Source organism: Molossus molossus, unplaced genomic scaffold (assembly GCF_014108415.1).
Source record: "Molossus molossus isolate mMolMol1 unplaced genomic scaffold, mMolMol1.p scaffold_m16_p_3, whole genome shotgun sequence".
Taxonomy (NCBI): Eukaryota; Metazoa; Chordata; class Mammalia; order Chiroptera; family Molossidae; genus Molossus; species Molossus molossus.
In genome coordinates this window covers 130,576,763-130,592,878 of record NW_023425366.1, presented here as the reverse complement: position 1 = coordinate 130,592,878, position 16,116 = coordinate 130,576,763, and the positions used below count along the sequence as shown (strand labels likewise).

General features: G+C 39.4%; 1 protein-coding gene across 1 annotated transcript in view; it reads left to right on the top strand.

Moving 5' to 3' along the window:
- Positions 1–16,116, top strand: part of LOC118642185 (ATP-binding cassette sub-family A member 3-like) — a 223,145-nt gene that overhangs the window by 71,786 nt on the left and 135,243 nt on the right. The window contains exons 9-11 of the mRNA XM_036279777.1: positions 3,927–4,100; positions 4,775–4,953; positions 5,684–5,818. Of these exons, the coding sequence (XP_036135670.1) occupies positions 3,927–4,100; positions 4,775–4,953; positions 5,684–5,818 (488 nt within the window). The remainder of the gene's footprint in view (positions 1–3,926; positions 4,101–4,774; positions 4,954–5,683; positions 5,819–16,116) is intronic.

Below are 16,116 nucleotides of genomic sequence, written 5' to 3'. Positions count from 1 at the left end.
GGGGCCAGGGATCGGACCTGCAACCCAAATACATGCCCTTGACCAGGAATCGAACCCACAACCTTTTGGTGCATAGGCCAACACTAACCGCTGAACCAAACAGTCCAGGGCTGTCCTTCAATTCTAAATGATAGGTTTGCTGGGTAGAGTAAGATTGGTTGTAAGTTCTTGCTTTTCATCACTTTAAACTAATTTCTTGCAAATCCTTTATGGCCTGCAAAGTTTCTGTTGAAAAAACAGCTGACAGTTATCTCCCTTGTAGATAACTAACTGCTTTTCCCTTGCTGCTTTTAAGATTTTGTCTTTGTCTTTAACCTTTCAAGAAGTACAAATTTGTAGTTACAGAATAGTTATGGGCATGTAAAGTACATCATAGGGAATATAGTCAGTGATATTCTAATAACTCTGTGGTGTCAGGTGGGTATGAGATTTATCAAAATGATCACTTATTAAGTTATATAATGTCTAATTACTGGACTGTACACCTGAAACTAATATAATTGTGTATGTCAACTATAATTGAAAAAATAAAAAAATAACTTATTAAAGTTTGAAAACAAAAGAAAAGAAAGTCCATTTGACATCTTCACTTTTTGGTTGGAAAATTAAACTCATATACATTTAAAGTAATTGGTAATAATGAACAACTTACAAATGTTATATTGTTCTTTTTATCCTCCATTTTGACTTTCTTCTCATTTCTTTTTCTGTATATTTTCCATTTTTTTTAGAGGATAATTTGGAGATTAAAATTAACATTTTAAACTATTAAATTTTTCTTAATACCAGTTCAGCTTTAATATACAAAAAAACTCTGTTCCTGTCAATCTCCATTTCCTTTCTATGTTGGTATTTTCACAAATTACATTTTTATGTTTTTATACCTATTAGCATATGTTTATAATGATTTTTATGCATTTATCTTTTAAATCATATAGAAAGAAATAGAGGCGTTACAAACCAAAAAATACCCTAATTCTGGCTTTTATATTTACCTATGCAGTTACCCTCACTGGAGTACTTTCTTTCTTTTTTTTCCTTCATATGGCCTTGAGTTAATATCTAATATTCTTTTATTCAGTTGCAAGAATGACCTTGTTTGGCATTATCTACTAGTAACAAACTTTCTCAGCTTTCCTGGAACATAGCTCCAAAAATCATTTTAATTTTTGGAGTGATGAGAGCAACAAAGGTGTCATTTGTTATGTCTTTTGGTTTGGTTGGAAAACACCTAAATATGGGGAGTGCTGGTTACTTAAGGACCCATGTAATTAGAGGGGAGGGGGCTGGAGGTTGAATCTGTCACCACTGGAAAATGGTTTAATCAGTCATGCCTATTTAATGAAACCTCTATAAACTATCATAAATACTGGGTTGGAAAGCTTCTGGGTTGGGTGAACATGTGGAGATTTGTGTATTCGGCATGGAAGCTCCTTACCTTTTCCCCATACCTCGTTCTATGCATCTCTTCCATCTAGATGAGTCTGACATGTCCTTTTATAATAAACTGGTCATCTGATAAGTAAGACACTTCGAGTTCTGTAAGCTGCTTGGGCAGAGGTTCTTGGAACCTCTGATCTAAAGTTAGCAGAAGCAAAAGAGATAACATGGACTTGTGACTGACATCTGAAATTGTTGGGGTGGGGAGTGCAGAGTAATCTTGTAGGACTGAATCCTTAAACTGTGGAAGCTGATGCTATCTCAGGGTAATATTAGATTGAGTTGCATTGTGGGACACCCAGCTCGTATCTTGGAGATTGTTTGGTGGTGTGGGTGAAAACCCCTAACATGACCACTTTGAAGCTGAGGTCCAGAACAACTTTTTGGAATATAATGTTAGCTGGAAACTTTTGAAGTATGTAAGTATGTCTTTTGTCAGCTGAAAGAGATTTTTTTCATTTAGTGTTTAAGAATTTTATCTTTGGTAAGGATGTTGAATTTTATTCAGTACTTTTATTTGCATTTATTGTGATGGTAAAATTATATTTCTTCTTTAATCAATTAACAATATGAATTGTAAATACTAATTTTTAAATATACTAATCTGGTATTTTTGGATTAAATTTAAATATCAAGGTGTTTTCCTTTGTATACATGCTGGATTAAGTTTGTGAGTATTTAGTTTAAGACTTACCAATATGTTCAAGACTGAAATTGTCCTATAATTTCCATTTTTGTACTGTCATTGTTTGATTTTGAGATCAAGTTATGATAGTTTTATAACATTACTTGGGAAGTATATTCTCCTTTTCTGTGTCTCAATCTCTGGAAAATTTAGTACATTCTTATTATTTCTTCGACTATCTGCTAGAACTTACTGAAAAAACTATTGGGATGGATTTTAATTCAGATTTTTAAAAGAAATTTGATTTAATTTTTTTAATGACTATAGGACATTCGGGTTTTCTAGTTTTTTCAATTTTGTAAGTTATGTTTTCTTAAATTCATATTTTTAATTTTTAAAATTTTGGTGCAGTATTATTATTTTAACTTAGTTTTCTTAAGTTTTTTTTTTTTTTTTTTTATCCTCGCCCGAGGACATTTTTCCATTTTTTGTTCAGGTAGAGTGGGGGGAAAGAGAGGAACAGAGAGAGAGAGAGAAACATCGATGTGAAAGGGACACATCGAGTGGCTGCCACCCGCACAACCGACCAGGGCCGGGGACAAACTGCAACCGAGGTACGCGCCTCTAGCGGGAACCGAACCCGGGTCTCTCAGGACCGCAGGCCGACGCTCTAACCGCTGAGCCAAACTGGCCAGAGCAGTTTTCTTGTTTTAATGTCTAATTATCTGTCATGATATATTCCTTATACTGGTCATTTGTGCCTTTTCTTGATCAGTTTCATAATACATTTATTAGCATTATTAGTCTTTGTGAAACATCAACTTTTGGCTTTGTTGATCCTCATAACTATATATTCATTTTATACTTCATTAATTTCTGCTGCTATATTTTCTCACATTGATGTTTCTCTCTATCTCGCTCCTCCTTCCTTTCTCACAAATAAATAACTAAACAAACAAACAAACAAACATATTATCAGGTGAGAATTAAGAAAAAAAGGGGAAGAAGGAAAAATCACTCCTAATAATGGGAGAATATGTTTTACATCATAATATTCAGTTTTTATTTGGATGCTGCATTTTTTTTTTTTTTTAATCCTCATCCGAGGACATTTTTCCATTTTTTGTACAGACAGAGTGGGAGGGAGAGAGAGGAAGAGAGAGAGAGGGAAACATCGATGTGAAAGGGACACATCGAGTGGCTGCCACTCGCACGGCCAACCAGGGCCAGGGACAAACTGCAACCGAGGTACATGCCCTTAGCGGGAACCGAACCCGGGCCTGTCCGGACCGCAGGCGGACGCTCTAACCGCTGAGCCAAACCGGCCAGGGCTTGGATGCTGCATTTTAACTCTAGCTGACGTTAACTGATTTTTTAACAAGAATTTTCTTTTTAATGTATTATCAGAGTCACATTTTTTGAGCACTTCATACTCTAAACCATATCTGGCTATTTGATACCAACTTTGTACCTCTCTGTTTATGTAGGCAGACTTCTTTCCCCCCATAATGACATAGACCAAACATCAGTGTCTGGAAATCTACGTATTTTCTGATTATGCTAATAATAATATTTATAACATTTTATGTTGAATGATAATAAATATGTAAATTTTCATAGTATTTTAAATGTTTTAATTTTTACCTTTTATTGATTCAAAAAATACTATTATGTATTTGGCACTTACTGAGTGCCAAACATTTTATAATGTGCTGAAGAAGCAATGGTGAGATCCAAGCAGACCAGTGTCTGTTCTCAATGTGCTTATTGTAGTGCATTGTTATAATTAAACACAGATGTTTGCATTTCAGGTTTTTTCAGATTGCTTAAATTGGCGTTTTTATCTCCTTCTTATTGGCAGTGCACTTCGCTGTATCTCTCGGAGGTTTCATTTACCTCGCCACCTACTTTCCAGCTGTCAGTGTCTCTGCTAAGTATGCAGACATGACCCTCACCCAGAAGCTGGCTTCCTGCCTCAGCTCAAATATTGTGATGGTACTGGGGACTAAATTCCTCGTCAAGGCAGAAGTGGACAGTGAGTATTAACCTTGTAAATGTTGCCATGATCTCATAGGATATTCACAGTTTTAATATTACTGATATTGTTAAACTGCCATTCAAAAAAAAAATCATACTGCTTTATCCCTTTACCTATCATGCAAGAGCCTGCACATCCCTCCACATGTTTACTCAGCTTCTGGTATCTCTGCCTGCACCTTTTGGAGTTGCCGGCTGCTGTTAGGGGTCGAGACGCAGTGACACAGGTCTTCTTTTAGTAACTGTCTTCCTTTTTCCTTAGTGCAGAAATCCCTCTAGTGTGTTCTGTAGTTAGCATTCAACTCTACTTTTCAGTGACCATATTTTTCCAAATTTTAATGCCAAAGAACATTTAGCATGAGAACGGGGTGGGGAGAGGAGCCACTATGTTAACCCAAAGGCTGCTTATTTTTTTAAAGCTTATTTTCCTGACTCTAGTATATTTTATTTTTGTTTCACTATTGCTGATCATTTGTTTGTCTTTGTCATTGTAGGAGGCCTATTACATGATTACTTGCTCAGGTGTCCTAAATTCTAACAGCATGAGAAAGTAACTGAATAGAATAGGAATCTCTAGAGAATATTAACATTTTTTAAATCTTAAATTATGATGCACATGAATAATTCTGTCTCAGTTGGCACCTAAATTAAATGTCTCCTGTTATCTCTTAGGAATTGGAATTAAATGGAGTAACATCTTCTCATCAACCACAATGGAGAAATTTACATTTGTCCACATACTGGGAATGTTTTTATTTGATGCTCTCTTGTATGGCCTTGTGGCCTGGTATGTAGAAGCAGTCTTTCCAGGAGAGTACGGTGTGCCCAAGCCATGGAACTTTTTTTTGCTGGTGAGTTGTACTGCTTCTGTTATTAAGAGAGGCCACAGTCTTTATAGATCTCTTTTGTAATGTATATGAAAAGCATCATTAGTTAATTTTACAATGTCTATAATTGAATCAATATGTCAGGTGAATCATTCTAATTACTCTAGGCATATGAATTAACTAGCCTTCTCCTAATACACTGTAAAGTCTCCACTATATATAAATATAAATAATCTGTAGATCATGGCCTGCAACCCCAAACTTTACCAAGTGTTTCATAAGGGACTGAACTCCAGTATAAAGAAATTAGCATAGGATGGGGTCTTAAGATGCTAACAAGGAGAGGTTTAGTTGTTCTGTTCCATACGTAGGCACTTACACATTTGCTTAGCCCACATTTCTTAAGAGTTAGAACCATAGCAAAATGTTCTTCCTGCCCTCCTCCTCTTCTCCCTTATCATCACTGGCTTATGTATTGCCGAGAGAAGATAGGACAAAAAGGGATATAATACATTCTGCTATGACCTCATTTTGGAGTGATTTTCTTTGTTTTTCCTGGACAGTTATTATTTAAATAAAGTAATTTGTTTTTATGCCTTGGAGATTCGAGTGATAGCCAATTAGTTCTAAAATTTAGTCCCAAGAAATTTTCTGCCCATCTCAACATAAAGGGTAAGAGGCTAAACTATTTTCTACTGCTTTTTTTTTTTTTTTCAGTGTTTTTACAGTGATTACATTTTTATTCCCTTTTTAGCACTGTCACTGGTTTAGGGAAAAATCTAAGGAAAAAAATGAATCAAGGCAATTGTATGAGACAATTAGAGCCAAGTATTTTGAAGCTGAACCTACTGGTTTGGTGGCAGGTATCCAGATCCAACATTTGTACAAGGTATTGTTTCAGAGATCTCTTTTTCTTTATGAAACTGATACAGGTTACAGTTCACTGTAAATGTTTGTTACCAGAAATACTAAGAAAAGGATCATATGCTAATAAAAGGTTATGGGACATTCTGTTTATTTTCTTTGATAAAGTTAACATAAATGAAATTTATACAGTACATAATAAAAACTTTTCCTTCCTCCAGAATAAAGTCAGGTTTTCTGTAAACTATAATGGTGGTCTTCTATGACTACACTCATTTAAAAAGTAGTCTAGAATAGCGATTTTCAACTGGTGTGCCACTAGAATTTTTAAAACATGCAATATCTATTTAGTCAGGAGCACTGACCTCTTCTCCCTTAGATTTTCAAATTAAAAAATGACAACAACCCTGGCCAGTTTGGCTCAGCAGTTGGAGCGTCAGCCTGTGGTCCGGAGAGACCCAGGTTATGTTCCCGCTAAGGGCACGTACCTTGGTTGAAGCTTGTCCCTGTCCCTGGCTGGTCGTGCGAGTGGCAGCCACTCATTGTGTCCATTTCACATCAATGTTTCTCTTTCTCTCTTCCTCTCTCTCCCTCCCGCTCTATCTGAACAAAAACTGGAAAAATGTCCTCGGGCGAGGATAAAAAAAAAATGACAACAGCGTACACAACAATAGACATCCAGAGTGAACGAATCAAAATTACACCTACTTTTTGTCAGATCAGCAAAATATATGTATTTTTTTGTGTGTGTTGTGGAAAATTTAATAATTAGTTTATGTGTGCCATGAGATGAAAAGGTTGGAAATCTCTGGTCTAGGACATTTTTCCATTTTTTGTTCAGATAGAGTGGGAGGGAGAGAGAGGAAGAGAGAGAGAGAAACATTGATGTGAAATGGACACATTAGTGGCTGCCACTCGCACGACCAACCAGGGACAGGGACAAGCTTCAACCAAGGTATGTGCCCTTAGTGGGAATATAACCTGGGTCTCTCCGGACCACAGGCTGATGCTCCAACTGCTGAGCCAAACTGGCCAGGGATTACTTTCTGTTCACAAATGCTTTGCATTGTGTATCTGTAATCTCCTCTGTCAGAGTGTTAATCAAGGGGGGACTCTTGGATCTGGATCAATTGCAGGCATGTAGTCAGACATCCTGCATATTCACTAGCATCACATTGCCTCTTAAAGGTATACCTAACCTTGATTTGAGCTCCTAAGCACACAGCTTCAGGAATCCCAGATTCTTCCAGGTAAATTAAGAATAATTTTGGAGGTGTATATACTCCAGTGTGCTACAGGCAGGTCTTTGTTTTGGTTATATCAACCCAAATACAAAACTTGTTTTTCCCTCAGGATTGCTTTGCTATTCAGGTGTTTTTTTGTGTGTGTGTGTGTGGTTCCATACAGATCTAGTAATTTTTGTTCTTTTTCTTTTAAAAAAAATGCCATTGGGATATTGATGGGGATTGCATTAAATATGCCTATTGCTTTGGGTAAAATGGACATTTTTATTATCTTGATTCTTCTTATCCATAAACATGAAATATTTTTGCATTTCTCTGTGTCTTCTTCAGTCTCTTTTAATAATGCGTTGTAGTTTGCAGCATATAGGTCCTTCACATCCTTTGTTAAATTTATTTCTAGGTATTTTATTTTTGTTGCCATTACAAAAGGAATTTTTTTTTTCCATTTGTTTTTCTGAAATGTTTTTGTTAGTATGTAGGAATGAATGCAGTGACTTTTTGTACATTTATTTTGTATTCTGCAACATTACTGTATTTGTTTATTGTTTCTAATATTTTTTTGTGTGGTCTTTAGGTTTTCTATTTAAAAATCATGTCATCTGCAGAAAGTGAGAATTTTATTTCTTCCTCCTCAATTTGCATGTCTTTTATTTCTTTCCGTTGTTTGATTGCTTTGGCTAGGATTTCCAGTACTATGTTGAATAAATGTGGTGAAAGTGAACATCCTTTTCTTGTTCCTGATCTTACAGAAAAAGCTTTTTGTTTTTCACCATGAAGTATATTAGCTGAACAATCCCCTCACACAAAATGAAGCCATTTTCTTGTGGGGTTGATCTTGTTGTGACTGTACTACAAGCCAACTTTTCTCTCTCCCAAATCTGCATTCTTCCTATTCGCGCACAGGTGCTGATCTCAAGAGCATTCCTGCATGCCAATTTCCATCTTACATACACTTCCTGGATGCTAAGGTGTATCTTACAGGGTACTTACCAGATAACTTCACTGGTGGTTGTCTCTACCCAAGTGGACTGAGAAAGCAGATGGCAGGATGAGAGGTAGATGCAGGTACAAGGAAGCAGTACAGCATTCACACAAGGTGAATTGGTATGGTATTCAGGAAAAAAAAAAGCTCATTTGGTGTCATGTGTCAAGCATTTGGAAAATGTGGGGAAAGTAATTATAGGAACTATGGGAGTGAGTGTCTATTGTTGGGGAAACTGATACACTGGAGTTGGAAAATGAAAGGCTGTATATGATTAACCATCAGAGGCTAGCTGAAATCTAGTGAGACTCCCAGGAAGCATATACAGAGATTTTCTATTACAGCAACAAAAGAACATAAGGAGCTGAGAACAATGTCCTACACTTAAACATAAGAACAGAAGAGCTCTAGAGAAGGATAAATTCCCAATTAAACAGGTCTGCCACCGGAGAATAGGGGCCTTTATTGGGAAGGAATGTAACGTGGAGACATAGGATAGGAAATCTAAGATGCAAAAATCTTGAGTTTCAATTTCTCCTAAACCCTCAGCCTGCTGAAATGGCCCACTCTCCCTATTTAGGGGCTAGTATTTCTTTCTCTCTTTCTTGAAGATGATGCAGTAGCCTCTGACCCACAAGACAATCCACATTCCCTTCCAGCAACTAGGAATATAACTTGGGTTATGTCACAAAAGGTGGTAGACAGCCTCCAAGATGACCTTCAGTGGCTCACATCTTCTGATTTTCATGCCCTTGAGTGTGGCTTAACTGTATGACCAGTCAAAAACTACACAAGTGACAGACTGCCTTCCAGGGCTAAGTCACAAAAGTGATTGTTTACTCTGGGGAAGTCAGCTTCCAATTTGTGAGGATACTCAAGCAGTCACCTAAATAACAGAAGAGAGGCTCCTTCCTCCAGCAATTAGTACTGTCAGCCTTGTGAGTAAGCTACTTTGAAAGTGGCTTCTCTCATCTTGATCAAACTATTACATAACTATAGCCCTTGCCAACATTGTAAATGTAAAATATTTTGTCAAAGATGCCTAGTTGAGCATTTCTGAGGCCAGAAACTATGATAAAAAGTAAATATTTATTGTTGCTTCAAGCCACTTAGTTTTTAGTCATTTATTACTCAGCAATAAACATAAATAGATTTGGTACCTGGAAGTAGGATGCTGCCATAACAGATAACTAATAACGTGGGAGTAGTTTTGGAACTGGGAAGTGAAGGGAAGCTGGAAGAATCTTGAGAGTGTTGGTAAAGGCACAAAAGGCCTAGAATAAGCTGTTAGCCAAAGCCAGATGGTCTCAGAGGTGGCTGCCACTGAAGGTTTAAATGGAAGTGAGGAACTGTTGTTTAAAACTGAAGGAAAAACTCTCTCTGCTATTTAACAATAGAAAGTCTATCGACACCATCACCTGCAGTAATGTGGAAAATAGAAGGAACACATACCTAATGAACTGGTTGAGCGAAAGATATTTTTTTGCATGTTGATGAAGGAACTGCCTGGCTTCTTGTTGCCTTAAGTAAAATGTAGTTTATGTGAGAGGAGAAAGAGAAGCAGAAGAAAGTACTGTTGAACATAAAGGAGACAGTTATTGGTTTTGAGAATTCCTAGCCTCTCTAGATGACAAATGATGTTGAAATTAAGGGGTAACTTCCAATCAAAGAGAAAATCCAGGTCACTGTCAGAAAAACATTGTGTAATGTTGAAGCCAAGATGATGAGTAAAACCCTTTGTTTTTATGATCTCAGAAGGATCTAAGGTGGTTCCTCAGAGAGCTATTCAATCAAACAACTTTGTGGGGGCCTCAGCAGAAGCCAAAGGTAGAAAAGAAGTGTTTCAAATATATTTTGGGGCATGGATTTTGTGGCTAGAGTAAGTGCAATGTTTTAAATAAAACTGTACTAGAAAAAAATACCACCAACTTATACTAACTAAAAGGTCAGAGATAGTAAAAACTGAAAAGAGGACTTTGGATCACCAAAATCTACAAATAGAAGGACTGAACAAAACTCACCTGCAGACATTGGTTGCCGTTCATAGCAAAGGAAGGATGATTAAGAAGGCAGAGATGAGAACAGAGGGTAGAGTCCAGAGCCTTGGAGAATGACTCTCTGGTCTTGAGTCCTAATTAAGGAACTGTCAACATTCCAATTAGTGGACTTCAAAGTTTTCCACTTATTTCAGTGGGAATGTGTATACTGGTAACCTATGTGTATTCCACCATTTTATGTTAGGTTTTTTGAGAAGGGTGGAAGTTGATAGATTTCAGGTCTCCTTGGTTCATAGGTTTTCAGATCTGGGGTAATTGTACTTTAGGAGGTGTTCTCCAGAAACTAGACCACAAAAATATCAGTCATGCCTAGACTTGATTTAGGTGACAAGACCCTGGAATTTGAGCTGATACTATTAAAGGATTGAGTCTTTTGTGGCACTGGGGGCAGATGAAGGCATTTCTATGTGAGAAGAATATGAATCACTGGAGACACATAATTGTTGGCAGCCTTCAAGATGGCTTTCAGGGATTCCTACTTCCTGGCATTTACATCCTTGGACAACCCCCTCCTGCATTGAATATGGCTGACCCTTGTGACCTATATAATGCTGTGGAAGTGAAGTGTGGGGCATTCATGACATAGAAATCATGTAGCTTCTAACTTGGTCTTAAATTTCTTGCTCTGAAGATAGCCACCATGTCATTCAAGCTGGTCTGTGGAATAGTTCATAGGGACAAGAACTGAAGCTTCCCAAAACATCCAGTACCAACTTAAGAGTGCCTACTTGGAAATAAATGCCCAGGACTCAGTCATGTCTTCAGATAACTGTAGCCCAGGTGGTCATCTTGATTGCAGCATCAGAGAGATCCTGCACCAGTCCCACCCATCTAATCTACTATGCGACTGTGCTTGCTAGTGGTCCCAGAGGATATTTATTAAAACATTAAAGAAGGAACGTGTAGTGAGAGAGGAACACCAGCATCACTGATAACTGCTGGAACTAGGAGCTACTTTAACAGAACTGAACTCACTGATTGCAATGGCGATAATATTCAAAATAACTGAGATCAGGTAGGAAGGAACGATTGTTTTCAATAAGTGTTAACTGGGGAGTGGCAGTCTGGTACACCTGATCTACAAATGATTAACAAATCACATTTTTCTTGAGGCAAGATAGATGGACGGCCAATGAGGTTATTGCTCAAGCCATAAAACTAAAAGAAAGAAAAGATGGATTATCAGGAGTTGAGGACAGGTGCCTAATGCAAATTAATGGTCTCTTTCACAGTTTCCAGTTTTTAGAGCTGATGATACCCATTGACTGAAGGAGGAGCTGGATTGCTAGGTGAAGCACTCTGCAACATCACTGCAAATGTACATGATAATTATTACTCACATTTTGCAGAGATTTTAGCCGCTTACTTGAGTAACCATACTCAGAGATCCAAAGTATCATCATGGTCCTCTTATTACAGCAGGGGTATATGCAGGTTGGGTAATTAGTGGAATCCTGGCTTTTGTCTGGCATAAAGTAGGTACACTGGGACTGTAGACTCACTTAGTGGGCATTTTTATAGTTGTCAAGTGTATAACTGGAAATGACATACTGGTGGTTGTATTAACGCCTATATTGATGCAGTCGCCTTGGGAAAAGCTGTCATCCTAAGGAAAGCCAAGTGGAATCCTTTGAAAATCAAAAGCAATATCACATCTGGGGGTAGTGGCAGAGATTAGAGTAGTATGAGTAGAAATTCCCCAACATATTTCCATTTAATTCACCATTTTGTTTTTTGCCAAAACCCATCCATGTGGATCCTAGGGCATGAAAGATACCACAAACTCAGGCAAATAGTTCATCCAATTACAGCTGCTGTATCAGATGTGGTGTCTTTCATCTATGGTAGAAGATGAACACGGCCTGAGAACATTATATTGAACCGTTGATATGGTAACTTTTTTCCATCATCATCAGAAATGAGGATCAAATATTTTTGTGTTAATTTGAAATGAACAATAACAGGACACATGTATTTATTTGTCTAGGGCTTTGAACTGTTGGCTCTCTGTTCTAATGTGGTCTGAATAGACTTAGACTAGCCATTCATCTTGTAGAGTGTCACTCTGGCCCACTATATGATGATTGGGCTAGATATGCAAGAAATGGCAAGTGTGTTGGAAGCCTTGCTAAGACATATATAGTCCAAGGAGGAGACAAATTCACAGGCTCACTACATCAGTAAAAGTTTAGGAGTTTAGTTGTCTGGGGCCTGCCAATGATCATTTCCAAACTAAAGGATGATTTAGTGTAGTTTATACCTCCCACCACGAAAAAGGAAGAATAATACCTAGTAGGCCACTTTGGGTTTTTGAGACAGCATATTGTATACCTGGGGATACTGCTTTTACCCCATACCAAATTACATGAAAAGCTACCAACTCTGAGTGGCATCCAGAGAAGGAAAAGGTACTGCAGCTGGCCCAGGCTACAGTACCAGCAAGCCTGCCACTTGAACATTACAACCCAGCAGACTCTGGTATTAGAGGTGTCATGCTGGGAAACTATATCATGTTGATTTTATAGTAAGCTTCAGTGGGAGACTAACAATGCAGACTTTTAGGATTCTGGATAAAGGCCATACTTTCTGCAATTGAAGCTGAGAATTATACTTTTCAGAAACAGTTTCTGGTATGTTGTTGGGCCTTGGTAGAGATGAAGCATGGGACACCAAGTAAAACTGTGTTTTCAGAAATGGCCATTATGAGGGGATTTCAAGGTGGTGGTGGAGTAGGTAGAAGCTACACTTACTCCCAGGATCACACTGCAACTACAAGAAAATTAAAGAATAATCATCCTGAATAACCAACTGAAGACTAGCTAAAAAGGAGTCTTATAACCAAGGATTTACAGAGGAAGCCACATTGAGACTGGTAGGAAGAGTGGAGATGTGAAAAGGGCTGCCTCCTCTCCCACAAGTGGCAACTGAGGTTTCAGAGGGATATCTCAGATGTAGGGGGGTTCCTCCTGAGAAATGAGGGGTCTAACCTCCAAGCCACGTTCCCCAGCCCAGAGCAACAGAACCAGGAAGAGGTGCCCATGTAACATTCGGTTGTGAAAAGCAGTGGAGTTTCTGTCCACCATGGAGAGATAGAGACACAGGCATCCTATTAAAGGGCCAATGCACAAAATGTTGTTTGCAGCCACTCACCCTGGGCTCCTGTAGGGGGAGGATGGAGTGGACTAGAATTGCCTGAGGAGGGTTTGTGGTTTGTGCTGAGATCAGGGCATAGTCTAGGATAGATATAGTTGTGTGGCTCTGGGGTGGAAATCACAAACACCATCTTTCCTGAAGCCTAGCCAGCACCGCCCCATCATGGGAGATCTACTAGCCCCATCTTTCTGACTCCATGAGAGTTTTTTCAGTGACTGAGCCTAATAAGCAGCCAGCTGGCAGAGGCAGGCAGAGGCAGATCTTGGGAACCCATGGGATATTTGCTATCTTGCCCTTGGGCCCAGTGCTGGAAAAAGCAGACCTTGGTGCATAGCTTGGTCTTTTCTGCATGTACCCAAGCCCAGGAGAGGCAGCTCCAAACAGGTTATCAAGGGCAAGTCACAGACAGTGTCTGACATTAATATGCATTGGGGTCCTTCTCAAGAGGCCCATAATTATCATAGTTGCCAGCTTCAGGCAATATTGGAACAGGATCCAACAAACTGCACAAGCAACAAATACAAGGGGAGATCTCAGCAGTTACCAAATCCTGCTGAGGTGAATTCTTTGTGTGGTCAGCACCTGTATAGCAGCTTGCATGCCATAGTCAGAGTTGAGCCTTACAGTCAGCCAGCCGGAGGGTTGAACCCATGCACAAAGGGGCCAATAGCAATCAACACTCATTTACAACAGGATGGCCCACATAAGCCACACAAAAGATATTCCTAGAGCAACCAGCTCAGGTGATCAAGGAGACTGTGCAACTGAGACCCACAGGACACCTACAATGTAAGGCCACTGCATGAAGACGGAGTTATAGCAGATCTATCTAATACATGGAAACAAACACTAAGAGGCAGCCAAAATGGGGGCACAAAGAAACATGACCCAAGTGAAAGAATAGGAGAAATCTCCAGAAAAAGAACTAAGTGAAATGGAGACAAGCAATTTATTAGATATAGAATTCAAAGTAATGGTTATAAGGATGTTCAAGGAACTTAGTGAAAACAACAGCATGAACAAGGACATGGAAAACATAACAAAAAGACCAATCAGGAATGAAGAATATCTTGACATCAAGAATACACTGGAAAGAGGCAGTGGGCAGGACCGGAGGGAGGGTGAGTGTGTGAGAGAGTGTGAGTGGACGTGAAGGTGGATGACCAAACTTGTTCAGTGCAAAGACGTGGAGCAGAAGGTTCCTGTGCTATGGATGGGGAGTAACCAGCTACCGCAGTATGTGGCTCTTCAGGGCACTTCTTCCTCCACTGCATGGAGGTCTTGCCATTTTGAATATCCTGGATCTCCCCTGAGAGGAGGCAGTGGGAGCAGCTAGGGCCCAGCAACATGAGCCCACCAGTGCAGTTGGCACCATCAGACCAGTGGACACCCTGTGCCAACACAGACCAGTGCACAGTAGTGGAGCTGTCAAGGTGCCTGTTGTGGAAACCACTAATGTCCAGGACTCCTGAACCATCTCCCTTACAGTAACAGCCTGATTAGAATCAAGATATACCCCCAGCAACAGAGGCTGGGGAGCAGACATCCATCCCCAGGCAATAGAAGCACAGACCAGCAGCAGAGAACCATCCCCAAAAACTACAGCAAAGGCTGAGCAAGAACAGAGCCCCACTGGGCAGCAGCACTCCCAAGCCATCAGCAGTGGGAACTGAGGCTCCATAGGGGCCTGTACAACACAGCTGGAATCCAGAGGGAGCAATGGGGAGCTGGGAATCCAGAGGGTCTGGTGCGACCCAGCTGCCCACAGTGCAAGCAAGGAGTGTGGCTCCAGCAGGACCTGAGCACTAGAGCAACCTGTGGCACCAGTGACCAGCAGGGAACACAGCTTCAGAGGGGCCCACGTAATCCAGCAGCAGCACCTACCATGACACACAAATACCAGACCCCAGTAGTCAGTCTTCCAGGATCCACAGAAGGCAAGAGGCAACACACAGCAGAACAGTCTGGGAGGCACAGTAGCCTTATTTGATATACAGTGAGCTGCCTACACATCCAAACATCTCTTACCAGGTCTAGAGCTACCAGATAGCTAAAATGGGGAGACAAAGAAACAACACCTAAAGGAAAGAAAAAGAGGAATCACCAGGAAAAAAAAAAAACTACAGGAAATGGAAGAAAACAACTGGTCAGATAATGAATTCAAAGCAATGATTTTAAGGGTGTTCAAACAATTAGGTGAGAACTACAAGCAACTTAATAAGAATTATGAAGAGCTCACTGGGAACTACTTCAGCTTAAAAGAAGAGGTAGAAGCTACACATAAAGAGGTAGAAGCTATGCATAAAAATCAAGAGGAAATAAAGAATGACATAGCTGTTATGAAAGAATAACTTGGAAGGGTTCAATAGTAGTTTAGCAGAAGCCAAAGAAGCGACTTAGAAGACAAGGTAGAGAAAAACACCCAAATAGAGCAGCAAATGGAAAAAAAAAAAAAAAAAAGTTTAAAAAGCAGGAGGAGAGTTTAAGGGACCTATAAGACAATACAAAGTGTAACAACATTTGCATTATAGGGGTACTTTATGGAGAAGAATCAGAGAAAGGAATAGAGAACCTGTTTGAAGAAATAATGACAGAAAACTTCCCTAAACTGGTAAAGGAAAAAAATCACACAAGTCCAGGAAACACATAGAATCCCAAGCAAGATGAACCCCAGAAGACCCACAGCTAGACACATCATAATGAAAATGTAAAATATTAAAGACAAAGAGAATCTTAAAGGAAGCAAGAGAGAGACAGAAAGTTACCTGCAAGGGAGCTCCCATTAGACTGTCAGCTGATTTCTCACTAGAAACACTGCAGGCCAGAAGGAAGTGGCATGAAGTATATAAAGTAATGAAAGGCAAGGGTCTGAATCCAAGAGTACCCT